This window comes from Heloderma suspectum, chromosome 1 (genome assembly GCF_057233095.1).
Source record: "Heloderma suspectum isolate Gila_16-S chromosome 1, 16-S_ref, whole genome shotgun sequence".
In the NCBI taxonomy this organism is placed as follows: Eukaryota; Metazoa; Chordata; class Lepidosauria; order Squamata; family Helodermatidae; genus Heloderma; species Heloderma suspectum.
This window is the reverse complement of record NC_139458.1, coordinates 395940187-395966959: the sequence shown is the minus strand read 5'-3', so window position 1 is coordinate 395966959 and position 26773 is coordinate 395940187. Positions and strand designations below refer to the sequence as shown.

The following is a 26773-nucleotide window of genomic DNA, read 5'->3' as shown; positions in this document are numbered from 1 at the left end:
GTTTGTGTGCGTGTGAATGTGTGTGTGTGTCCTTTAAAGAAAAGACTTCTGGAAACCAAGTGATGGGGTTACAAGCAAACAGTGCAGTTGCCAAAGAGAACTGGTGCCAGAATAAATGCAGGCCCCCCGTAGGAAACCGGAGCGACAGCACATACCGAGCTTGAGAAGCGAGAAGCTGGCAAAGGACGAGCGAACGAAGGAGGCTGGCTTGGCCCAGGCCCGCCTCCGACAAGTTCACTACCCTGCGACAGTCGCCGCAGCACTGCGGCCATGCGGTTCGTTCGGGCCTCGATGCCGGCGGCGCTGGCTCAGTCTCGCCTGGCCTGGCTCTGCGCCTCGGCGGCGGTTTTGGCCCTGGGGGCCGCCGCGGCCTGGCGCTGGCGGCGACGAGGCCGGCGGCAGCTGGTGCAGGTGGGGGCCGTGTCGGGTCTCGTCATCTACCCGGTGAAGTCCTGCCGGGGGGTGCCCGTGGATCGCGCCGAAGTGACCGGGCTGGGCCTCCGGAGCGGAGACATGCGCGACAGGTGCGAAGGGGGAGGCGGCCGTGGGAGTCGGGCGCGAAGGGGGCAGCGCCGGGCTCTCCCTGCAGGCGCTCAACTTCCCACGGAAAGCTGAGGGGGAGAAGTGAGAGGCGGATTCACATTCCCGCTTCGGGGGCTGCTTTACGGCCCTTCTCGTCTTTCTCTGGCTTGAACTTGGCTACAAGTCGTGAATGGAAACACAGCCAAGAGCCTCGTGGCAGCTTGACGGGTAACGAACGGGGTCCGGCAGACGCTTTCCGTGCTGGACTACGGACCGCTTGGCGCCCTTTGAGCTCTTGCAAGCCTGGCTGTGGCGGCGCAGTTTTTCATCTGGCGATGTGGCCGCGCGCAGAGCAGCGAGGCAGAGTCGGCCGCCTAACCTTCCCCACCTGGTTCCCCTCCAGATGTGTTGTGGGCAGGGTTGTGGGAGTTGTAGTCCGAAACATCTGGAGGGCACCAGGTTGAGGAAGGCTGACTTCATAGGGCCAAAACAGACATTCCTTTAAATGTATGTCCAGCAGCTACATTCCCCCCCCCCCCCATTTTTATGCTACAGTAGGTGCAGGTCCTCTGATCCAGATCGGGACCCTAGTGTGGGGTGTAGTGGCTTTTAAGATCTAGACTGGTCCTCTTGTGCCGCCTTCAGATTAAAAATAAAAAAGAAGACTCAACTGCTAGACACACAATTAGATTAATATCTGTTTTGTTTTTGACAGTGCAAACCTATGGATGTCTACTCAGAAGCAAGCCCATTCAGTTCAATGAGGCTTACTTCTAGGTGAGTGCACATAGGATTGCGCGGTTAAACTCTTGCAGCAGCAAGCCAAAACTGTGTCACACAGCGCATAGCCAAACTATGGAATTCGCTACCACAAGGTGTAGTGATGGCCAACAATTTGGATGGCTTTAAAAGGGGGTTAGACAAATTCCTGGAGGACAAGAGTACCAGTGGTTACTAGTCCTGATGGCTCTATGCTACCTCCAGTATCAGAGGCAGTATGCCTATGTATACCAGTTGCTGGGGAACATGGGCAGGAGGGTGCTGTTGCGCTCAGGTCCTGCTTATGGGTTTTCTGTTGGCAGCTGGTTGGCCACTGTGTGAACAGAAAGCTAGACTAGATGGACCCTTGGTCTGATCCAGCACGGCTCTTCTTATGTTGTTGTGTTCTTAAAAACACCTCAGTGTGCATCATTCATAGGTGACACATATTCATTCTGAGAAGACAATGAGAACAGGTCCTCTTACCTTCCCGTTCCCTCCACACATGCAGCAGACTGAGGTGGTGGGTTAGAATGGAAGGTGCCACTTCAGACTACAGGTAGAGGTTATCACTTGTGAATGGTTTCCCTGTTAAAAAAAACACAAAGCCCTCCTTCGAAATATAAAACTGGCACTAGAGGGAGAGAGGTTTTGCCCCATCCTTTTGCTTGCTGTGTGCATTTTGTAATTGCAGGAAGTTTGTAGCATAGGAAAACATAAAAAATGTGATCCCCCTTGTAATCTGAAGCGGCACAGTCCAATCTATCTCTTCACTATCCTACTGCTTCATTTCTGATGCATGCGTTGACCAGGTTGGATTGCAGTGCGCACATGGGAAAGGGAGTTTTTTTTAAGCATTCATCCCAGGCACACAGCTCAACTTGCTATTCTGCCACTCAACCCATGCTGGAATATTTTTCAGTGGTGCATCTCAGTATTATTTGTGATACAGTTAACTGTGGACACTGTGGTATCAACAAACAACACTATCCAGTTGAAAAATACCCTCCAAATGGTTAGGCGAACTATCTCCTAGGGCAGTCAAGGTCAGAGGAGAAAAAGCACCCTAGGGGTTTGGGGGGTTGACTAAGAAAAAAGGCTGCAATCTTCCTACCTGGAGGATTGCAGCCTCCATTGAACTCCATGGGAGTTCTTTCTGAGTAGACATGTATGGGATTCCATTGATGGTCTAGTTTCAAAGACAGCTCCCCTCCCACTTTTCCACTGGAAAATACCACCCTAGTCAACTAACAACATCAAAAAAAAAATTCTCTATCTTCTTCTACAACAAAAGAGTCTGTCTGTCTGTCTGGCAGCACATAGCTCCAAGACGGTGAAGCCTAGACACCTGACACTTGGCATGCATACTAAGGGGACTCTAGGGGTGCGCGCCTTATTGTTATTTGGCTGTTAAAATGCATTAATTAATTTTAATTAGTTTAAATGAGTCCATGGGTTTAAAGCTTCCATTATTTATTTATTTACAGCATTTATATACCACTCCACATCTAAACAGATTCCGGAGTGGTGAACAATAAAAGATAAAATTATAAAAAGATAAAAGAAATAAAACACCATATTATTATTTTTTATTTTTAAATACCGATAAAAAACGTGTCTGGTCAATCAAGGAAGGCTTCCTGGAATAAAGTTGTTTCCAGGAGGCGCTGGAAACAACACAGTGTTGGTGCCTGCCTGACCATCAGAGGCAGGGAGTTCCTTAGAAAGGAAGGCTTGTCTCTGGGTGGACTCCAGTCGGGCCATAGGCTCATGCGGAACCTCCAGGAGCATGCCCTCTGATGACCTCAGTGACCAGGCAGGTTGCTGGGGGATCCTGGTTCCTCTTTAGGGCTCTGTATGCTAGAACCAAAACCTTAAACCTAGCCTGGTAGCAAATAGGCAGCCAGTCCAGTTCCCTCAGCAAAGGAGTTGCATGCTGAAAAGGTTAGGGTGCTGTTGCACTCGTCCTGCTTGTGGGTTTCTTGTTGACAGCTGCTTGGTCACTGTGTGAACAGAATGCTGAACTAGATGGACCCTTGGTCTGATCCAGCATGGCTCTTCTTATGTTCTTAGCTCCTGACAACAGCCAAGCTGCTGCATTCTGCACTAGCTCCATCTTCTAGAGCAGCCTTAAGGGCAGCCCCACATAGAGTGTATTGCAGCAATCCAGTCTTGAGGTTACTAACACTTGTACCACTGTGGCCAAGCTACCTCTGTCCAGGAGAGGCCATAGCTGGCAAACCAGCCAAAGCTGGTAGAAGGCACTCTGAGCCGCCATTGCCACTTGAACCTCCAGGGACAGTGATGAACCTAGGAGTACCCCCAGTCTGCGAACCTGACCTTTCAAAAGGGATTGCAACCCCACCCAGAAAAGCCAATAAACCTGTCTCCCAGACTCGGGAACCACTCACCCACCGGGTGTCTGTCTTGCCAGGATTCAGTTTCAGTTTATCGGCCCTAATTATCATCTCCAGTCACTAGGTGGCAGACTTCCCTTACCAGCACATAGCTTTGAAGTCAATACAGGTTGAAGCCGGGGGGGAATAGTCTGTGGGACAGAGTTATATGGTTTCCCCCTCCACGCTGCTGTGAGGCAGACCCTCCTCAGGAGAATGGAGTGGGCAGACTCCTCCCTTGGGGCAATAGGAGTGCACCATGGCAGGGGCTGTGCATACGGGTGCCAGTGACTGTGGCTTCACTCAAACTGGCCAGGCAAAATATGCCCAACTCTGAGAGCGGAATAACTTTGCCTGAAGGCTTTTCTGTATCAAAATAAGGGCTATTCATGCAAAGCCAGGTAAGTTCACTAGTAGAACAATAATACACAACTGCAACAGTTTAAACAATGAAAACAAAAAAGAGAGGGAGCATAGCAGATAATTAAAACATCATCCTCAGCATAAAAAACCAAGGCTAATAAAAAGCCTGCCTAAACAGAATCATCTTCGCTAGGTAGTGGAAGCTAAAAAGTGAGGAAGCTAGATGAACTTCCTGTAGGAGAGAGTTCTACAACAAGTCCGCAGCCACAGAAAACACCCTTGCCTGTGTCACAACCATCCTAGCATCAGCCCATGTTGAGATGCAGAGAAGGGCCTCTCTATGCAAATGTCCTATGTCAATGATGATGCTTGCTCTGGTAGTGTGTTAAAATGGGACTGGGCAGAAGGTAGATTGGGATCTACTAGAAGATCTCTGGGTAATTTGCGGTAGAGTCTCTGACTCCCAAGAGTTTTAGCAACACTAAGTAAAAATGGAAGTAAAAGTAAATAAATCTCTGTTATAGTTCGGCTTGAAGTAATAGCTTTTTTCTCAGCCTCAGTGTTTCTTACCTGTAAAATAAGAGTATTAATGTACTGCTTTTGACCCAGTCTTTGTGCAGCTCTGATGGCCAGTTTTAGAGTTTGTGTTAGAATTCCTAGTGTGTGGTAACTCCAATGTAGATTTGGTGCCTGTATAGGCAGGCCACTTCAGTGAATAACTCATGAGGTGTAGTAGCTAATTGGCTCTGCTCCTTGATCCACCATTTTGAATCTGGCCCTGCTTCTCCAAGTCACCATTTTGTTCCTGGGTCTAGTTTTTGAAGCTTGGGCTTCTAGAAAAACAAAACATGTTGATCCCACAAGCCTGAAGTCTGTCCACCTCTGTGTTAAAGTATTTTCTTCATGCCCTGTCAGCTATTGAAGTCTAAATTATTAACATGCTTTTCCATATCTACCAATAGGTTTTGGCTTGTAATCAAGGAAGATGGACACATGGTCACAGCTCGGCAGGAACCTCGCCTGGTTCTGATTTCTGTAAATTCTGAAAATGGCCACTTAATCCTGAAAGCTCCAGAAATGAAGGAACTGGCCATCCCTGTCAAAGTCCCTGGGAAAAATCCAGTGAAGGATTGCAGGTGTTGAATGAGGAGGTTTTAGTCTCTCTTTTTCTTTCTGTGTTGCTCAAAATGTTATTTCTGTATATTTTTTTCTCCTTGCCTTATTTTTATTTAATGAAATATTAATCTGGATGATTATTTATCATGTAACACATGGCTCTATTTTGTAATCTTCAACAGGGTGTTTGGGCTTGATATTCAAGGGCGGGACTGTGGCGATGAGGTAGCTCATTGGCTCACCACTTTCTTGAATTCACAACCATATCGACTGGTGCATTTTGAGACCCACATGACACCAAGGAAATGTGAAAAGATTGAGAAGCCTTTTCGACCTACTGATAAGGTTTGGCAAATATTTTTTATCATGAACATTTCTGTTTTACTATCTCGGTTTTAAATAAAATTCCTTGCCACATTTTTACATCTGAAGTCATACTGATTTAAAGAACAAAACAGCATAAGAAAAGCCCTGCTGGATCTGACCTTGAGCATTTCTACACCAGCCTAAAATCTTGCATTTAAAATGGGACTTTTTACCTCCTTTTTAAATGCAGGATCACGACAGACTCCCTCTACACGCACTTCCTTCCCCCTGCTTTCACCCCCACTTCCCCCACTTATCTGAATCTTGTATAAGTTTCATTATACAGCCACTAGATGGTGCTGTAGTCTAGCTCCTCTTATTGCCGGTTTTCCTCTTTTCATGAGGGAACTCAAGTGCTGTAATTTGATAGCTCATTATCTCTGATTTTTTTTTTAAAAAGGAAAAAAGGTCATTTAGTGCGGGAGATGCCCTCGAGGTTGACGGTGTCATCTAAAGAACCTGCAAACTTCCTTGAGTAACCAATCTCAATAGCAGGATAAAAGCTCTGTGTGAAGAAGTCCTTGGTCTTAACAGTGTTAGCTGCCTTGACCCCATTTTTTAGGCGGGATATAAATCAAATTAATAAATAAGGACTCTTTGATCATGGATAAGCCTTCATGGGCTAGTCATTGCATGGGATATCCTGAACCTGGCAAAGTCTTGCGTGTTTTCTAAGTGTTGAAGGGATTAAGAGGTGAGAGCCGGTGGGACTTTGCAAAGCTAATAAGAAAAGGCAAGGCAGCTGTTGTTGTTGTTAAAGAATCCAACTATGGAACACCTTCACAATGAGAAACATTGCAGAGGTATGACAACAAGCTGATAATGAATGTATTCTTGTAGACATAGGGGTAGGCAACCTAGTGCTCTTCAGATGTTTGGACTACAACCCCTATAAGCCCTTACCATTGGCTATGCTAGCTGGGGCTGATGGGAGTTGGAAGTTGAAAACATCTGGAGCGCACTAGGTTGCCTTCCTCTGTTATAGATACTTGGTAATATTTCTGCATCTTTGCAACAGGTTCCCTATAGTGACTGTGGGCCGCTCTTAGTGATCTCAGAAGCTTCAATGGAAGATCTAAATACCAGAATGGAGAAGAAAATTGATATGCGGCATTTTAGACCAAGCATTACAGTTTCAGGCTGTGGTGCTTACGAAGAGGTAAAGAAAAGTCATTGTTTCATACAGTTCTTAAAACAATTCATTCAGAACATGCAGTTTTTTATTTTATAGATGCCTTTTCTGAGAGCATTAGGAAAACACCTGAGTTATAGCATAGAAACAATATTATCTTAGGATGTAGTTAATTAATAGGATTTTGCAGTACTAAACTTTGCAACCTGTGTTGCCTAAAATAAAGCAATCATTTTAGTTCTTAGTCTCCTTACAGGACCTAAGAAAAGTAAAATGATGTTGAAAGGGATTGCTTGCTATCATTGGTGCCAAAGACGGAACAAAGTAAGCAATGCTTTTGATTGGAATGACCTATGTTAGTGAGAGTGCAGACATTTTCAAACCCCTAGAAGAGCTTAAAAGCTTCTGCGCATTTCATGACATTGTGCTTTAAAAAGGATCTCTCTCTTAAGGCTTGCATGCACATTTCATGTTATTCACCATTTATTGCACCAAGGTTTATGTTTACATAACTAGCAGCAGTATCAACAGATAATTCATTAGAAGTAAGCAAGCCCCTACTAGGGTGTAATTATAGCCCACATTATGTGGTGGCTCATGGCAACTACCATCGGGTAAAATTAGTATTCCTTAGGCTAAAACACTGTGTATAATAAGTGCATAAGCTTTTAAAGGCATCTAAGAGCTAGAACACACATTAATCCACCACAGGGGTTCCTCTGAAAATGACATCAAAGTTCTACACACACCTGTCCTATGTTTTCATTTGCTTTATGAGCAAATGCTTTGCAAATGGTTCAGTTTTAGAATCCTCACAGCCTAAGGTTAGTTCATTGGCCTTGAAATTCCTGAAAATATTTTTCTAGTTGTTGCTGTGTTATCTTTGAAATGTAGGTCGGGATGAGTCAGGATTTTCCAGGGCAATATAATAGGGCAGCCTTTCCCAATGTGGAAATTTTCCTCCAGCTGTTTTGAATTACAATTCCATCATCCTTGACTATCGTCCATGCTTGCTGTGGCTGATAGGAAGTGTAGTCCAAAACATCTGGCAGGCACAACATTGGAGGAGGCTAGGAACATAGGAAGCTGCCTTATACTGAGTCAGGTCCATCATCCTAACCCAGTATTGTTGACACTGACTGGCATCAGCTCTCCAGGGTTTCAGGGAAGTGTTTTTCCAGTCCTACCTGGAGATGTTGGGGAATTGAACCTGGGACCTTTTGCATGCAAAGCAGGTGCTCTCCCACTGAACTATGGCCCTTCTCCCTATGGCTATAATGGAACATGCCAAATCTAGGCCGAGAACACAGTACCAAATTGGCTCAGCATTGCAAATGTTAGTATAATGTGATAATAATAATCCTAGTCTTTGGAAGGTGTTGTAATGAGGAGGGGTGTTGAATGCAAAACAGAAACAGTGTTTATTTGATCACTAATCTCACCTTTTTCTTTATTGGTTCAAAAGACCATAGTTTTGTCTGGAGACAGATTTGTCTGGAGACATCAGCACCTTGGCCAGGAAGTGAAGGTATCAGCACTGGGACATAGGCAGCTAGGCACGTGGAGGGCAGAAGGTGCAAGTCCTGGAAAGTTTGGGACTGGAGTCATGATAGAGCGCTGCACTGGGGGGTCTAGACAGAGCCTAGGAAACAGTTTCACATCAAGGTAGTAAAGGATACTAACAGAGACGCAAAGGTGATTGAAAGCAAGGGCTTAAGCTGAAGAATCTAGTTAAAGGGGGACGGGGAACAAAGATATAGGAAAGCACCAGACAGGAGGGCAGGTAGGTGGATAAGGAGAGTGACAGTTTGGGATGACAGTAGGCTGGTAACTAGGCACACAGACAGAGCAGAAAAGGTACAGAGAAACCAACTGTAAGGACCCACACAAGCAAGACCACAATCTGGATGTTGCCCAAGAAAATACTTAGGTTAGGACTAACTTGGCAGCAATTTATTTATTTATTTAAGTTCTTAATCGCCCATCTGGCCGGTCACCCGGCCACTCTGGGTGATGTACAATAATACAACAGTTTAAAACAATAAAATTCCACATTAAAACATCATATTTCTAAAAATACCCTAACCCACCCCAAATGCCTGCCTGAACAACCACATTTTTAATGCATGGCAGAAGCTCATTAAAGAGCCAGTTGAAGTCAGGAAGAACCAATGGGATAGCTGTGGGGTGGAACCATACTGGGATCTGGAGGACAATGCCACCCCTTCCTCCACTCTGCAGCCTTGTGGTAACTCACCACAAGGGGGCCCAGCACACAACTCAGGGCACTCCTGCTTTGAACGCTGGCTGATCCTGCCAGACAGGCTGAGAAGTAGCTCTAAAAACTGGGTTCATGTCACAGGGACACCTAAGAAGTATGGCTACCATTCTCAAAGGAAATCCAATTATGCAGGGTTATGCCAGAAGTGATCCTAGCTGTGTCAGTAAGTTGTATGCCGATGAGCAGCTAACCACCGTTCTCTGATCGTCTAGGTCTTACTTGATGGTATTAGTGAGTTTGGGTGCCTGAATAGTAGATATGTGGGTCATAAGTTAAAGGAATGATCAACAGAATCAAGACAGGTCTAACTTCAATTAATTTCCTGATAAGAAGTGTAGCTTGAGACCTGGGATGACAAAGAAATCCGCAATGGAACCAAATGGGTTCAGATTTTCATGAATCCAACCCGTGGATTCCTCAGTGGACCAGCTTTTCCCGTGTTGGGCAGATTCTGCGGACTTTCGGACTGGTTTCTTTAACTTTCCTGAATTTTGCACAAACAAATACTCAAAATAAAAAACCCTGGTCAAAAATGTGCATTTCCCCCATAGGCTAAAATGTGAAAATGCACTTTTTGGAGGAATTTGTGCATTTTCTTTTCTTTTTTTTATCTCTATTTTTCTTTTATTTTTATAAATGAAATTAATTTATTGTTCACTACCAACAACATAATCAGAATCTTCAGTTTCCAATATTACAATATTCTAAGAAAAAGAAAAAAGGGAGGATAGCAAAAGAAGGAAAAGAAAAAAAAAGACAAAAGAAAAAAAAGAATTATATTAAACTTCAATAAGAACAAACCAAATCTCCAAATAGTCTTATAGCACAGGAACAGAAGCAAACGGTCCATTTCCATTGGCCATAAATTACCATTCAGTTAACGCGTATTAATAAACATTAAAGGTTTAGCCAAAAAGGAATAGTAATAATCCCATACTAATAGGGCCGCGGTGGCTTAGTGGTTAAGACACTGAACTGCAGACCGGAAGGTCGGCAGGACAGCAGTTCGAGACCCGAGTGCCGTGTGACGGAGTGAGCTCCCGTCTTCAGTCCCAGCTCCTGCCAACCTAGCAGTTCAAAAGCAAGAAATTGCAAGTAGATAAATAGGTACCGCTTTGGCGGGAAAGGTAACAGCGTTCCGTGCACCTCGGTGTTCAGTCATGCCGGCCACATGACCACGGAAGCGTCTTCGGACAGCGCTGGCTCTTCAGCTTAGAAATGGAGATGAGCACTACACCCTAGAGTCGGACATGACTGGTTGGGGACACCTTTACCTTTTTAATAATCCCATAATGATATTAATAATAATAATATTAATAAAAAGGGGGGAGAAAAAAAGTTTAAGAAAAGGATAAAAACAGGAACAAATCATTTGTATAATTTAAGTAATATCATATCTAAAATATATTTATATGTGTACACACACATACACACATAAATATGCACTTTATTACAACATAACATAATGGGAGAAAGAAGAAAAAAATATGCAAACATTTATTCTGGCATATTGTCTAGACATTTTATCAGCCAAAGCCCAAACAACACTTCAAAAGAACAGTAAAAATGGCTAAGTTCCAACTCTGGTGGCTGAGAGAGTTGGTTCCCTTATTTTAGTTTTGATTTATTTATTTATTTATTTATTCATTCATTTCATTTCATTTCATTTCATTTCTATACCGCCCAATAGCCGAAGCTCTCTGGGCGGTTCACAAAAATTAAAACCAAACAGCACACAATAAAACAATTTAAAATATATAGAACATTAAAACCACAATATAACAATACAACCACAATAAAACCTAGCAGCAGGGCAGGAGTTTAAAATACAGATTTAAAACAGCAAAGCTAAAAATTTGGAAAGCTAAAATGCTAAAATGCCTGGGAAAATAAAAAGGTCTTCACCTGGCGCCGAAAGGAATACAATGTAGGTGCCAGGCGAACCTCACTAGGGAGCTCATTCCAGAGCTGGGGTGCCACAGCAGAAAAAGCCCTCCTCCTAGTAGCCACCCTCCTCACTTCCTTTGGCAGGGGCTCACAGAGAATACCAATTAATGGTTTTAATACCAATTAAAAATGATTCTGCAGCATCAGGATCCAAAAATATTTTCATCTGGCCTTCAAAAAGAATACAAAATGTAGCCGGATATTTAAGGAATTTGTTCAATTTCTGAATTTGTGCAAATTCAGAAACAAAAAAATCTGAATCTGTCTGTGGGTGGACAACGGAACCAAAGGTGCCTGACAATCTACAAAACACAGATGGAACGGATTTTACAGAGTCCATACATCCCTACTCAAGACCTATTCATCAGAAAACTCAACATTTAAATATTTAATATTGCAAATATCAGGGGGGTTACATAAGTGTGGTGCTTGCCTGTTCTAGGCTAACTCTTGTTGTTGTTCAGTCGTTCAGTCGTGTCCGACTCTTCGTGACCCCATGGACCATAGCACGCCAGGCCTTCCTGTCCTGCACTGTCTCCCGGAGTGTGCTCAAGTTCATATTCATTGCATCGGTGATGCTATCTAGCCATCTCATCCTCTGCCGTCCCCTTCTCCTTTTGCCTTCAGTCTTTCCCAGCATCAGGGTCTTTTCCAGAGAGTTTTCTCTTCGCATTAGGTGGCCAAAATATTTGAGCTTCAGCTTCAGTATCTGTCCTTCCAATGAACACTCAGGGTTGATTTCCTTTAGGATGGACTGATTTGACCTCCTTGCAGTCCAGGGGACTCGTAAGAGTCTTCTCCAGCACCGCAGTTCGAAAGCATCAATTCTTCGGCGCTCAGCCTTCCTTATAGTCCAGCTCTCACAGCCATACATTACTACTGGGAAAACCATAGCTTTGATTAGACGGACCTTTGTCGGCAAGGTGATGTCTCTGCTTCTTACTATGCTGTCTAGGTTGGCCATAGCTTTCCTCCCAAGGAGCAAGCGTCTTTTAATTTCATGGCTACAGTCACTGTCTGCGTTGATCTTGGAGCCCAAGAAAGTAAAATCTGTCACTGCTTGCATTTCTTCCCCTTCTATATGCCAGGAAGTGATGGGGCCAGATGCCATGATCTTAGTTTTTTTAATGTGGAGTTTCAAACCAGCTTTTGTACTCTCCACCTTCACCCTCAACAAGAGGCTCTTGAGATCCTCTTCGCTTTCTGCCATTAGGGTGGTATCGTCTGCATATCGGAGGTTGTTGATAATTCTCCCAGCAATCTTAATTCCGACCTGTGATTCATCCAACCCGGCGTTTCTCATGATGTACTCTGCATATAAGTTAAATAAGCAGGGTGACAATATGCAGCCTTGTCGTACTCCTTTCCCAATTTTGAACCACTCGGTTGTTCCATGTCTGGTTCTTACTGTCGCTTCTTGACCCTTGTACAGGTTTCTCAGGAGACAGGTAAGGTGGTCTGGTACTCCCATCACTTTCAGAATTTGCCACAGTTTGTTGTGATCCACACAATCAAAGGCTTTAGCGTAGTCAATGAAGCAGAAATAGACGTTTTTCTGGAATTCTCTTGCTTTCTCCATGATGCAGCGAATGTTGGCGATTTGATCTCTAGTTCCTCTGCCTCTTCGAAACCCAGCTTGTACTTCCGGTAGTTCTCGGTTCGCATACTGCTGAAGCCTAGGTTGTAGGATTTTGAGCATCTAGTGTGCAATTAAAAACTGCATCCAACATGTGTGATATGGAATGAATTGCTGTTGGTACGATAATTTCAAGTTCCAGAAATGACATTTTGTAACATAATATGCTGAGATTGTAAAGTGGCTCACTTGGGGGCTGCAGATTAATTTGTTTTATCTTTATATAGCTAATATTGCCATCTTGTGGTAAAACTTGTGAAAAGCAGCTTTGGTGCCATGCCAAAGTGACCTCAATTTCATGCTCAGTGAGCTCTAACTGGAAGGAGGCCAGGATAATTTTGTTGCTTTTTTGGTATTGTACTAAATAAAAACATAGAGATAATGGAGGGCTTCAGCATCTTTATTGTAGCTGAGAGAAAGACGACAAAGTGGTCTCTGAAAGCCCATGTCACAATAAAATCATAATATTTAAGGTGCCACAAGAATCATTTTTTTTGCTGCAGCAAACTAACACAGATCCCCTTTTTGGAAAGAACATAGAAATATTCCTGTTAAGCAGCCTATCCTGCCTCGAGGGACAGAACCTACCCTTTTCCTTTTCTTTACTCTTATCTACATTAAGCAATGGGAGAACGCAAAGGCCTAGGTAGACTTCCTTTGAAGAATGTCTACAAAGGGCTGTAGCTCAGTGGCAAAGCACATGCTTTGCATCGGATGGTGCCATGTTCAGCCCTTAGCATCTCCAGGTAGCGCTGGGCTGTCATGTCATACAGTCAAGGCTGGCCCAAGACGTTCTGCTGCCTGAGGTGAAGGTGGCACAAGGTGGCACCCCCTCCCCAGTTTGATTTACAGAAGCTGACTGTACTGGCAGCAGTTGACTCTTACTTCAATGCTGGCAACAGGACAGTCCTCCACCACACCTGAGGGCAGCAGGCTAGTGTAGGGGGCACAAGGCAAGCTGCGTGGCACACACAGTTCTGTCCTCCAACATCTCCGTGACGATCCCTGCCCCCCCCCCCCACCCTGACCAAGTATTTGGTGCCTGAGGTGGCTGCTTTAGGCCAGCCCTACCTATAGTTGTGAAGTAAAAATATCCCTCTATTGTAAGCTTTTCTCAGCATATGCTGACTTGCCATTTTACTGGTGGATGGGGGAGGGAGGGAGGGCTCTTTCACAAAATAAAAAAAAAAAAAAACATTTCACAAAATGAGGTGGAAAGTTACCTTTTGGTGTCTATTGCACTCCAAAATTGGTCATGGGAATTTGGCTTTGAAGAATGTAATGACTAACCTTAAGGCACAACCCTATGCATGTTTAGACAGAAAAAAGGCTGAGCTGGGAGCTGTAGGCCATTTTTCTGTCTAAACATGCATACAACTGTGCACTTGCAGCTTAGAAGAACAGTCTGTGTAACTAGCTATCATTTCTGTTATGGTAGTCAATTCCAGGGAATGCAAAAGAAAGGTACCGTTCTATTATCTCAATATTTTAGTCCTGGGTTTAGCTACATCTCCCCCATTCAATAGAAAAGGGAATCTCCATTTTAGTTTTAAGCAACTGCACTTTAGTAAATGGAAAACATTTTTGTTTGAACCTCCTGAAAAGTTTTGTATGGAAGTCTAAGTTGTTGATTAATTTTCTTTAGGACACCTGGGGCAAGATTATAATTGGGGATGTAGAAATGAAAGAAGTGATGGCATGTGGCAGGTAAGTTTGTGGCCAGCAAGGAGAATAACCAGCTGTATAATTGTATTTCCTACAAAAACTTGTTTGCCGTTGCAGGTGTATTTTAACAACTGTTGACCCAGATACTGGCATCATGGACAGAAAGGAGCCCTTGGAAACGCTAAAAAGGTAAAACAAGACAATAATCATTAACAGTTACATGTCTGGAATAGTGTTAATGTAGTACTGGTTGATCAGTGTGACACTGCTTCTGAAACTTAGGCTGCTGTCCTGTGCACACTTATTTGGAAGTAAGTCCCACTGAGTTCAGTGGGACTTACTTCCAAGTAAATGTGTATGGAATTGACCTCTGTATGTTGCTTTTTAAAATTTAAAAATATGTAGCTTGTATATTTCTGGGTAAAATGTATTTGTGTCCAGCAAGAGCCAGAATGCAGATCCGATGATAGTAATACGTGCTTTAATTACATCACATCTGGATTATTGCCTTTGAAGCGTACTCAGAAACTATAATTAGTCAAGAATATGGTGGCAAGATTGTTAACCCAATGCTAATAAAGCACACAACTGGAGAATGATCAAAATCACAAGAACATGAGTATGTAATTATGGGAACACTCAAACACAACAAATAACATGAGCCAACTAGTACATATCAATCATAGATGAAAGTATTATGTTGTTGTTATTCAGTCGTTAAGTCGTGTCTGACTCTTCGTGACCCCATGGACCATAGCACGCCAGGCCTTCCTGTCCTGCGCTCTCTCCCGGAGTGTGCTCAAGTTCATATTCATTGTATCGGTGATGCTATCTAGCCATCTCATCCTCTGCCATCCCCTTCTCCTTTTGCCTTCAATCTTTCCCAGCATCACGGTCTTTTCCAGTGAGTAAGTATTACATACAAAAATATTACTGTTAAGGGAAAGGCAGCGATTGAGCAGTTTTAAGAAAAAGGGCTGGCAAAAGAATTCTATACTCCTGTAGGAAAAGTGCAATTGAGGGCAATGAGTTACTTCTGGGTAGACATTTAGCCCTCTGCTCTCCCAACGCCCTCACCCCACTTTCCCTTCTGCCAATCAGTGCTGCTTCCATCAGGCCGCAGTGAAGCCAGCTGAGGTTACAGGCTGCCAAATTGCACTGAAGCTGCTTTTCTGTCACAAAATGAGTATGACACCCCCCTCCCTCCGCGATTTAGGGCAAGAAATGTCGTGCTGGCTACGTGCGTCATCTGACATGATTGACTTGGGGGTGGAGTAGAACTGGAGTAAAAGCCTTGAGTAAATACCCCCCCCCCCCCAGTGTCCTCAGAAATATGTTTGCTTGGGACCAGGTGGAGGGTGTCTTCTGTGGCTGTGCCGAGGCTTTGGAACACCCTCCTGAGGGAGGTATTCCTTGCCCTCTTTTTAATGTTTTTCTGGAGGTTAATAAAAATCTTTCCTCTTAGGAAGGCTTTTGGTTTGTAGTTGGTTCTTTTATTGGTCTGGTTATTTAACTGTCTCTCCTGCTGTTGGTGTGTTGCTGTTGTTTTTCCTATTGGTGTTTCAGTGCCTCAATAATTTTGGAATTGATGTTAATTTATGGTTTTGCTTTTGTTGTTAGCTATCTTGAGCTCTTTTGTTTTAAATTAATTGATTACTTTTATCTTTCTCCCTTACTGCATATGTTGATTGGCCTTCCTGCATTATGTCCTACAGTGAAGTTTAAGCAGGTGTACTGAATATGAGGGAACTCAGTTGGATTTGCTTCTGAGTAAGCATGCAAAGGGTTGTGCTGTGAGTCCGAGATTATGTTTTTGCTTCTCAGTTTTGGATCAGGGTATTAAGATGTGGTCAGAGTGGCTCATGGTACCACCTGATGACAGTACCTTCCTTCACTGCAACTTCACAGTTCACTGGTGTTCAGTAAGCAGGAATGATGCAGCATGGGAAGAACTCATTCTAACACCGTTTCAGATCATTGACAAGATTTTGATCATCTCATAGATGGCTCCAGATCCCCCTGTACAATTATACATCATTGCATAGTTGACATACAACATCTTCACAATTTGATGCAGATTCTGTGATTGATTATGGGCATATTGCTGGTGCCCAACCAATATGATTAAAATGGGTGGAGATAATACCTGATGCAACAGTAAGCAATTTGCATCCAACTCCCTAGTTGTTTGATCTGCTGAAGGTCCAGTTTGGGATGAAATGCAATGAAACAAAATTCAGATCTGGATCTGCTATGGATCAGGCCTAACTGATGAGGGAGACAGTTTTTGTTTGGTGAGTCTCCACATTCATCACTAATGTTGAGTGCAACTCTCTATGTGGATCTTCCTTGGCCCAATCTACATGGCCGATTTAGTGCAGAGCGACAGCACATAAAGGTCATTTGTGACAGATACCCTGTCATCAATCTGCAGCAACCCCACAGCTTCCTTCTGGAAAAGGCACATTTCCTGAAAGTCTTCTTAGTGCATCTTTTCCCCTTAAATGTGGCTTCCACCTGGTTCTACTGCAGTGTGCCCCATCCCCGCTCATTTAATCCTAAGTGTGCCTATTTCTGTGACCTGGCAGTGACCTGGTAAAGGAGTGGGGCCGCACCCTTCCCCCTGCCCTTGCATTCCCTCTTTTCCCCCATTTGCAGTAGGGCTGCTTTCACATTCACAATAACTAGCCTCTTTTTCCCATTCACATTATCGCAGTTAGGCTGTTTCAGACATTAACAATAGCAGAGTAACTGCTTCCCCATTCACAGTTTGTAGCCTGTATTTCCCATACATAATAGCGCAGTAGTGCTGTTTCAAGCATTTACAATAGTGTAGTAGCTGCTTCATCCATTCAGATTATATAGCCTGTTTTTCCAATTCACAATAGTGCAGCATCATTTAATTAATTAATTAATTTCTATACTGCCCAATTGCTGAAGCTCTCTGGGCGGTTCACAAATCTTTAATATTTCACAATATCTCAATGGTGGATGAGAGGGGAGCAGTGTGGGGTAACCTTGTTGTTGTTCAGTCGTGTCCGACTCTTCGGGCCCCCATGGACCATAGCACGCCAGGCCTTCCTGTCCTCCGCTTTCTCCCAGAGTGTGCTCAAGTCCATATTCATTGCATCGGTGATGCTATCTAGCCATCTCATCCTCTGCTGTCCCCTTATCCTTTTGCCTTCAATCTTTCCCAGCATCAGGGTCTTTTCCAGTGACTTTTTGCTTAGGGGCATAATTCAGCACTTCCAGTAAACTTCCCTGAGCAGGGGAGCATGGATGGGGGTGGGGAATAAGCTTCTCTCATTTGCTGAGCAGCACCTAGGGGGTTCATGATGTTCAGTTCTACTGCACCCACCCAACCCCAAAGTATGGGAGTTTCAAATGCAGTGTGACGCATGAAAGCGTGTTTTTAGGTAGTGTATACTTTGTTTTTCTTGCTTTGTGTGCCCCAGAAGGGCCAAAGCGATTTCATGAAAATCCAGATATGACCAGAAAGCACTTCTCATTCCGTTTCCATGTAGATGGAGCCCTAATTACTCATAGAATGTCAGTGACAGCACTGGTCATCTCCAGTTACAATTGGAGCTAGTGGGAAGCTCTTCATGCGAACAAGAGGCTCCACTTGGCAAATCATGCTAGATCCTACGGACAGAACGTAGTATCTGACTGTGCTCCAGTGCTAGCACTATGGGGATTGCACTATTGGAAACCAACGCCTGCGCAATTTAACTAGCACTTGCGACGGCAATGGGAAAAAGTTGTGATTTGCCACTGAAATTTGGTATCATTAGCACTAGCGCTGGAGCACAGTTGGATACTACCCAGGGTGGGGAGAGAGTTGTCACACAGAAGCAACCTTTTATGTAAATGATTTAATATGTAGGTCAATCTCACAATGGAGCACTACTGCTACTGCTATCGCTACTGTTTATGTTTATTTAGCATCAGTACCATTGGTGGGGACTGTTCAGTACAATATCCTAAGAAGAGCAAAATATGAATGGCCTTTTGTAGTATCATTGAAATGCAGTTGAGTAAGTAGATTTACATTACTGCTTACAATCGGCCCACACCTATTACTCATTTATTCATTACATTTCTGTACTGTTCCACAAGAAGGCTGTCTGAGCTTGATGATTAATCAACTTAATCTTTAGTTGATTAATATTTATAGGCCAATTTTGATCACTCAGTCTTAAAACTAAGGACATGCATGGTTTTTTAAAGGCTATTTTGCGTCTGGTGAAGTACTGTAACAGGAAATGTAAAGGAAAATATTAAATACAATAGTTTCTTCCAACAGTGAGTAGTAGCTTTTGTTTATTCAGTTGCAAGTTATCTCACAGTTCCTTCAGTATTTCAAAAAAGCACTGATACTGAAGGTTTTGGTAATATACAAATGTATTTAATTTTATTGGTTACTTAATCATCTGCTTTTAAACCTATTAATCAGCCAATAATTCTTTGATTAGTTGACAGCTCTAATGATAACACAGAGGATCTCCCATGTTACCTTCCTGTAATCTGGCCTGTCATAGAGCAGCATCCATCTAAATTTGCTGTAATAAAGCTTCAAGGTCTTATGCAGCAAAGTCAACATCCAGGATTTTACTGAGCCTTTACACCATTATAAATATAACTGAGTGTAAACTTTCAAGGGGGGCACCATAAATTTGGGCGAGGGAGGGTCCTCCATAATCATCCCAAGGGCTCATCTGGCAAATGCAAAGTGCCTTCCGTGCCTGCGTGGGGGACAGTTTAGCATGACAGGACACTAAATCTCAGCTGGGTAAATGGCCAAAAGAAAATAATTCTCCTACCGCTCTGTCTCCCAAGATGTCTAAACAGCAACAGTGATTCCCACCCCCACACCCAGTTACTTGACAATACTGCAGCAGCCATGGAAATAAATTAAAAGGTAGCTCAAGAGGTTTGAAAAGCAGTTTTTAACTCTTCCAGCTCTCTTCATGGTACATGTTCCACAGTCATCCAAGAGAACAAAATGAGACACTACTCTCAAAAGATGGAAGATTTGGCACATAGTTTTTAGTGTCAATGTGACAGCTATAGGTCTGGGACTTCTTTGTATGAAACACTAGATTCTCATGACTCTTGGAGCCAACACACACTGTTGTCTTTCTCTGTCGGTGTGAGATTCTTAGCCCCCCATTAGACCCAGTGAGCCTGAACTATCTGAGTAGATCTAATTCCACTGGAGATTATGAATTCAAGAACACCCCCCCCCCCGCCATGTCTAATAAGATCTGCAGTTATCTGATTGAGGGGAAGCTAGCAAAATAAGATGGTTGGATTGGGTTCTAGTGCTGCCCCGACACTTTGGACCAGCTAAAAATATCTTGCTTGTTGAAAATATGGTGACAGCAGAGTCCACTTGCATGTTGGACCCTTCCAAACAAGCTAGTTCTGTTGGATTCACTTGGTGAATGCAAACTGTATTTAATTTAATGTATTGTGAGCTGGACTATAAGGAAGGCTGAGCGCCGAAGAATTGATGCTTTCGAACTGTGGTGCTGGAGAAGACTCTTACGAGTCCCCTGGACTGCAAGGAGGTCAAATCAGTCCATCCTAAAGGAAATCAACCCTGAGTGCTCATTGGAAGGACAGATACTGAAGCTGAAGCTCAAATATTTTGGCCACCTAATGAGAAGAGAAAACTCTCTGGAAAAGACCCTGATGCTGGGAAAGACTGAAGGCAAAAGGAGAAGGGGACGGCAGAGGATGAGATGGCTAGATAGCATCACCGATGCAATGAATATGAACTTGAGCACGCTCCGGGAGAGAGCGCAGGACAGGAAGGCCTGGCGTGCTATGGTCCATGGGGTCACGAAGAGTCGGACACAACTGAACGACTGAACAACAACAACAACAACAATTGTATTTAATGCTGAGAGAAAGAGTGGATTCAGAAAACCAGTTAACTTAACAGTATATTGGGCTGCTTATTATCTCTTTGCTCTGTCAAGTCCCTGAATACTGGGTGGTTTCACTCGCCTCTGTATATTTAGTGTAATAAATATATACAAGGGGTAGCTGCTGAAGAATTTGCTAATGGAAGGTCATGGTGCTCATGAGATTATGCATTTGATCATTTCTTAAGAACATAAGAGCCATGCTGAATAAGACCAAGGTCCATCTAGGGCAGCATTCTGGGTAGTATCCAATGTTAGCCCTACTTAGAGTAGACCCATTGAAATGAATGGGAGCATGCTTGCAATGGGATTAACCTAAGTCCCTTTCATTCCAGTAGGCCTACTCTAAGTAGGACTAACATTGGATACTACCCTTTGTTCACACAGGGGCCAACCAGCTGCTTCTGGGAAGCCCACAAGTAGGACTTCTGCTGGCCCTGCTTCCTAAACCCCTTTTACCTTTCAACCAGCCATGCCTTTCCTGTCAATACTCCTGCTCTGGCTGAAGCGGGAAGAATGATAGCATGCACCATTGGTTTCTGTATAAGGGGATTATGGGGCATGGTGGGATGACCCTAAATCATCTCAGCTCCAACTGCAGCTCCTGCTTTTGCAGTGCCAGTCCTACAAGCAGGGCATGCAACTGAGGGACAGCCTTTATGCAGACATGCCCAAATATCCCGTCCTCCTCTCAACAACGATGAACTGTGACGGTGCTTTTAGCTCATATAGAGATAAGATCAAAGAAAGCTGATGGCAAAATAGGAAGCAGAGTGGGGATTTGCACTGGGCTCAAATCCACCTGAAACAGCCCAGCTCAGAGGCTGGTTTTCACAGAGCCTGGTTCTGTCTATCTTTGTGTTCACAAATGATAGTGCAGTTGCGAATGTGCAGCCAGATGGTGAGGTTAATGAGTTTCACTGATCACCTTGTGCACGTCTGATCTCTGACACCCATCTACTACCTGGTCATTCTGTTGTTGCCTGGTTCCTCACAGTTAGTGGCTCCGCTCCGTGAGACTGAAAGGCCAGTGTGCCTCCATCCCTCCTTACCAAGTCTACAAAAGGACACTGACTTAACTTATAGGGTTGTTATACTAATTGCTGTGATAAAGTATGAGAAGTTCATTGACATGTAAATGCTATGTATTATGATTAAAGCACAAAGTGCTTCACTACCAAGCTTTGTCTAGATTAACATCCTCATGTTGCAAACGGAGGCTGAAAGTCAGTAATATTCCTGAGGATGTCCTCAGCTGAAATCACAGGTGAGCGAAGACTAAGTAAAGGGAAATCCCTGCTGTTACCTTCCAATCACTGATCATAGGATTACAGTGGGGATTCCTCTCCCAGCTAGCCTCCTGAAACCCTTGCTAGACTTCAGGAGGCAAGAGCTCGAGGAGTGGGAGCGGCCCACGGAGGGAGTCCATACCTCCATGGGCCAGATAGGGAAACTTTGTGGGCCAGATTAAGCCTGAGGGCCAGAGGTTCCCCATACTTGTCCTACAGAGTCCCATTTGACAGCAGCATAGCAGTCGACTTTCTTTTGGTGGCACCCACCCTCTGGAATGACCTTCCCTCTGTGATAAGCCAGGCATTGACAATAATGTACTTTTGACAGTCATTAAAAACACATTTCTTTGCCTTGGCTTTTCCCAATCATTGGATGCAATCCTGTGTATGTTTATACAGAGAAAAATCCTGCAACTGGTAGCATTCCTCAGCCAGCCATGCTGGCTGGGAGTTGTAGGACTTTTTTTTTATGTCTAAACATGCATTGGATTGCACCCTTGGTTTTTTTTAAGCCTTGTTTTATGAACCCTTGTAATGTTGTGGTATGGCAGCAGCAAGATTCTGTTGTAATTTGTAATACTGTTGCTTTTATAGTGTTTTATTGTTTTATAATTACTATAAACTGCTATGGGAATTTTTAAATGGGAAGTAGTATATAAATATTGTAAGTAAATAAAAATAAATATATTTTTACATACCCTATGAACTCACTAGAGATTTTAAGTGACGTGTAATGAACATTGGTCTCTTGCCATAATTTCACTGATAAAGACCCTTTGTTCTTCGCAGGTATCGTATGTGTGATCCAGCTCTGAAACACATCTATAAATCTGCTCCATTATTTGGGAGTTTTTTTGGAGTTGATAAAACTGGAACCATCAAAATTGGAGACCCAGTGTATAAGATAATTGAATGTTATGCGGGGGGGGGGGCACTTCTAGGAGGGCAGGATTATTTGTCTTAAAATAATGTTTCTCTGTTCAATATCTGCAACATTAAATTACCAAAGGGCACAATCCAGCCAAATGTCAGCATTTTAAAGTCCCACTGATTTTAGTGACATAAATTTTAAGAACCTGCTTATCTCTTTCATTTAAAACCGTGGAGGGAGCAATCCTATGGCCGCTAGACAGCGGCTAGACAGCCATAGGTTATCTTGTTTTCCGGGAACCAACCTCGAAGCCCACGCTCTGAGGTTTGTTCCTGGAGAACCGACCTCCCCCCACTTCCACACTGCCTCGGAGGCAGCGTGGAACAGCCCCATCCTCCACGCTTGCAAGAGGAGCGCGGAGCAGCCTAAAAGGGGCGTGTCTAGGGGCGATCCAGGGCAGGGAGGGCGGAAATGCCTGTACGACACATCCAATGTTGTACATCAGCCTCCTTCCCCACTCAGCCATCCCGTGGCTAGACAGTCGCAGTCAGCTGTCTAGCCGAAAATGCAGGGCAGGAGGAGCGCAGAGGGAATGATCCCCTCCGTGCTTCTCTTGCCTTGCATTGGATAGGTGGTCAGAGTTCGGAGGCGGCCGCCTATCTGGATAGGATTGCATCCTTACAGTGCTTAATTTAGCTAGTTTGTGCCCTGGTTCTAATTTTATGTTGCTTAGACAAAAAATATTTGTATTCTAAATCTTACACAGATTTATCTGCTGTTCGCAGATAATTTCTTAGTACTAAAATATAAAACTGATTTTTCAAGATGCTGGAAATTATATGGAAAAATAACAAAGAGTCCTGTGATACCTTAAAGACTAACAGATTTATTGTGGCATAAGCTGTTGTGGACCAGAGACCACTTTGTTAGTTTTATCCTCAGTTCACAAATATATGTTTTTTATTGTTTGATTTTAAATTCCTTTTATTGTTGTAAGCCAATTTGAGCCTCTGTTTTAGAAAAGTGGTAAACACTTAAAATCAGTAAATCTGTCAGTATAAATGGATCGCTTCTGCACAGGACATAATGATCAACTGCACTAAGATAAATGGTAGACTGATCCATTGAGTATGTTTGGTAAGATGGTCTGATCAGAGGAACAGATGGCACACATCCACAAGGTCTTTTGGATTTAATTAACAGCTACATTTAGAGAGACTATTATTTGATTTAAAAACAGGTGGTCTTTCTGTTTATATACTATTTCAAGCCATTGTGGTATTTTTACACTGCAAGCCCCATCATGTTGACTCAGATCTCATTGAGCTCAATAACTCAGTACGCTTAGTAAGTATACCCACTTACCTGGAAGCAAGCCCCATTGAACTTAGTGGTACTTACTTCTGAGTAGACATGTATAGCATTGCACTGTTAGTGCTACTTGTGAAAGTGGCCTAACTTTGAAAGTAATCCAACCATTCCTGAAAGCTGCCTGTACAATTGGTTCCAGCTGATATCTAAAAAGATATACTAGATTTATGGATAGCCAATGCTGTTTTTTCCCAGCACAGAGAGAGTCCTTTTTTTAAGGGCAGTTCTACAGAGACAGTGTGATTTAGTGGTTAAAGTATCAATCTAGGACAGGGGAGACCTTGGGAACCTGTACTGGGAAAAAATGATACAAACAAAACTGGCAAAGTGCTTGTGTGCCAGTTCAAAAATTAATTTAGTAATTCTCCAAGTCAAAGTGGAAGGCAAATGGAGCAGAATGCCCGGCAGAGTGAACTCATAGAATCATAGAATAGTAGGGTTGGAAGGGGCCCTATAAGGCCATCGAGTCCAACCCCCTGCTCAGTGCAGGAATCCAAGTCAGAGCATCCCTGACAGATGGCTGTCCAGGTGGGATGGAGGACATCCACTTTGTTCTTAGTTCACCCTGAGGTTTTTGACTCTGCAGGCAGGACGTCTGTATATTACATCCTGAGTTACCCATAAGAGTTAGTGCCTTGCATACATAGCCTTAGGATGCATTCTTTTATTCACTTACCTGGAAGTAAGTTCCACTGAACTCAGTTGGGCTTACTTTTGAGTAGACATGTATAGGATTACACTGTTAGGCTACAATTCTAAGGGTGCAATCTTATGCATGTTTAGATAGAAAAAAGTCCTAGAACTCCCAGCATTCCCCAGCCAGCCATGCTTTTTTCTATCTAAACATGCATAGGATTGCACCCTAAAACACCTATTAGAGAGTAAGCCCAACTGAACACAGGGGAGATTGCTTCGGGGTAAATTTTATTTATTTAAAATTACTTTTAGGCTACCTTTAAGGGTAGAACTCTCTCAAAGTGGCATACAGGATAAAAAAAACCCATACAGAGGTATACAAACAGGCAATAAATAAATATACAATAAAATACTATAAAATGTTATGGGATTGCTACAGCACAGAGGTTTAGTAACCGCGACAAATTTCATATGGATTCTTATGCTGGTACAAACTTTGGTGAATAACTACAGAAATGAGAAGAAAAGGAGGGAAGAAAAGGAATCTCAAGGCAATTAGATCTTTGGTAAGGCACTGTAAGACTAAAACACATCGAGTTGGATCCAGACTTAGTCATACTTAGACCCATTGAAATCAAGGTGACTGAAGTTAGTCATGATTTACTTAAGTCCCATTGATTTCAGTGGGTCCACTCTAAATAGTCATGGATCCAACATTCTGTTCTCCAGTACTCTGTTGCAAAATGATTCACTCAAGAGCAATTGGGCCTAATGAATTATATATATTTTAGGCACCTAGAGGTCTTCTCTCCTTTTTATTTCTTAATTGTAAATGTGGCATACAAGAAATGGCATAAGGGGAAGGACAAAGGCATTGGAATGGAGCCTTGTGCAAACCCACCATTCCTGCATTTTGCTTTGTTGGATCATTTGAAATGGAAGGCTGAATAAAACAGGCTTGTTAGCCTCTGAGCACATGCTTTGTGGGCTTCCTATGACAGCTGCTAGGATCTTCTTTCTTCCAAGGAGCTCTGGTTAGCATCACTTAGGAAAGCTTTTGGTAAACAACTGACTAATTGACCGCTCAGCTTTCACATAGCTACCGCCGTGCTGCGCTCCCATCTGTGTACCATTCCTGTCATCCTCATGCCATAACACTGGAGAAATTATGACTATTTCTTGGAGATTCTTCTGTGGGCCTAGTTGCCAAGACCAAAGCTGTAATGGTTTGTTATTATGACCTTTTGTTATTCCATTAGGGCTCAATTGCTTGGAAAAAAAAATGATGTGTGCATACTTTAGGAAAGTTTTCACCCTTTCCATTGACCTGACATCACAGTTTATACTAGAAAATGTATTAATGACAAAGTAGTGTTTTCATGTCAGGAGGACCAACTTTAACAGCTATAATCTGCCCTTAGTCATCATAAATATAAATGTATTGGTAAAACATATCTTGTTAATGCAGCCAAGATAAATGCAAAGCTATATTTCAAACCAATTGAAGCACACTCTGTGTGTGTGTGTGTGTGTGTGTGTGTGTGACAGAGAGAGAGAGAGAATGTGTATGAGAATGTGAGTCAGCTGAAATACTATTGCCAAATGACTGTTAACATGATCTCTCCCCCATATTACTTGTTGTTGTTTTTTAATCTCTCTCTTGTAGAACAGTAATTAACTACTTTGTAGTTCTTGAAGGAGGATACCAGTCTTTATGCTAAAGAAAAAACCACTTACAGGACACCCAACACAACTTCACATTTATAATACATGATTTTCTTTTTATTGTTTTGAGGTGTAACTCTGTGTGCTTCCTGGGTTCCTCTGCTGCTGCACATTCTCCTCTTCCCATATATTCCTGTGGGTTTCAACTGGCTGTGTTAGGGCAATTCCTATGTTCTGTTAATTGTTATTTGATTGCTTTTATTTTTCTTAAGACCAAGAAAAATCACCATCATCTTCATCATCATCAGAATACAATGTTGAATGGCCAGAGAGCTTATCCTGTTTCCATTTTGGAGAGAGACAATAATGTGGCCTCTTAAGTCAAATAATTAAATATTGGCAGCACAGTAGTATTTTATGTTTCCTTTTCCACAACACAGTAGGAAGTGCAGGGGATCCTTACAAGCAGGGCTGCTCCTATAAAGAGGGAGGCTAGCAGATTTGGGGGTAACCTGGAAAGGGCAGCAAATTGCCAATTACTTATTATGGGTTGGATCCAGACTAAATTAGTTTCCATTGAAATCAATGGGACATACATTAAGATGACTAAATTCAGTGGGAACTACATTCAGCTAACATAGTCTTGATCCAACCCTTTATTTAACCACTATGATGCATGAGTATGGGGGCTGGGTGTGGGACTGTCATTTGGAATTTTGCCTCAGGGATCGAAATGTCTTAAGGTGTCTCTTCTTACAAGATCAGAGAGAGGAGTGGATTCTCATGGTAGCTTCATAATCTGTTTATTTACAAAGGTAGAAC

At 43.1% G+C, this 26773-nt stretch overlaps 1 protein-coding gene across 2 annotated transcripts; it reads left to right on the top strand.

Annotated features, from left to right (window-relative positions):
* The first annotated feature begins 43 nt into the window (after positions 1 to 43).
* On the top strand, positions 44 to 23510 carry LOC146360052 (mitochondrial amidoxime-reducing component 1-like). 2 transcript variants are annotated; one of them, XM_084828743.1, is made up of 7 exons: positions 44 to 411; positions 5003 to 5176; positions 5339 to 5501; positions 6541 to 6681; positions 14164 to 14225; positions 14301 to 14372; positions 22198 to 23510. In XM_084828743.1, exons 1-7 carry the CDS (start codon positions 116 to 118, stop codon positions 22370 to 22372), a joined length of 1083 nt encoding a protein of 360 aa, XP_084684869.1. In that variant the 5' UTR covers positions 44 to 115; the 3' UTR covers positions 22373 to 23510. The 2 variants fall into 2 exon arrangements, with proteins under 2 accessions (XP_084684869.1, XP_084684870.1); XM_084828744.1 differs by having other exon boundaries at positions 265 to 524; positions 22198 to 23499.
* Positions 23511 to 26773: the final 3263 nt, after the last annotated feature.

Excerpts from the sequence above, each read along its gene's own strand:
- LOC146360052 (XM_084828743.1), top strand. The coding sequence starts at position 116 with ATGCAGGCCCCCCGTAGGAAACCGGAGCGACAGCACATACCGAGCTTG. Across the intron at positions 412-5,002 it reads GCCGGCGGCAGCTGGTGCAG|GTTTTGGCTTGTAATCAAGG; the intron begins GTGGGGGCCGTG and ends ATCTACCAATAG. Across the intron at positions 6,682-14,163 it reads GCTGTGGTGCTTACGAAGAG|GACACCTGGGGCAAGATTAT; the intron begins GTAAAGAAAAGT and ends AATTTTCTTTAG.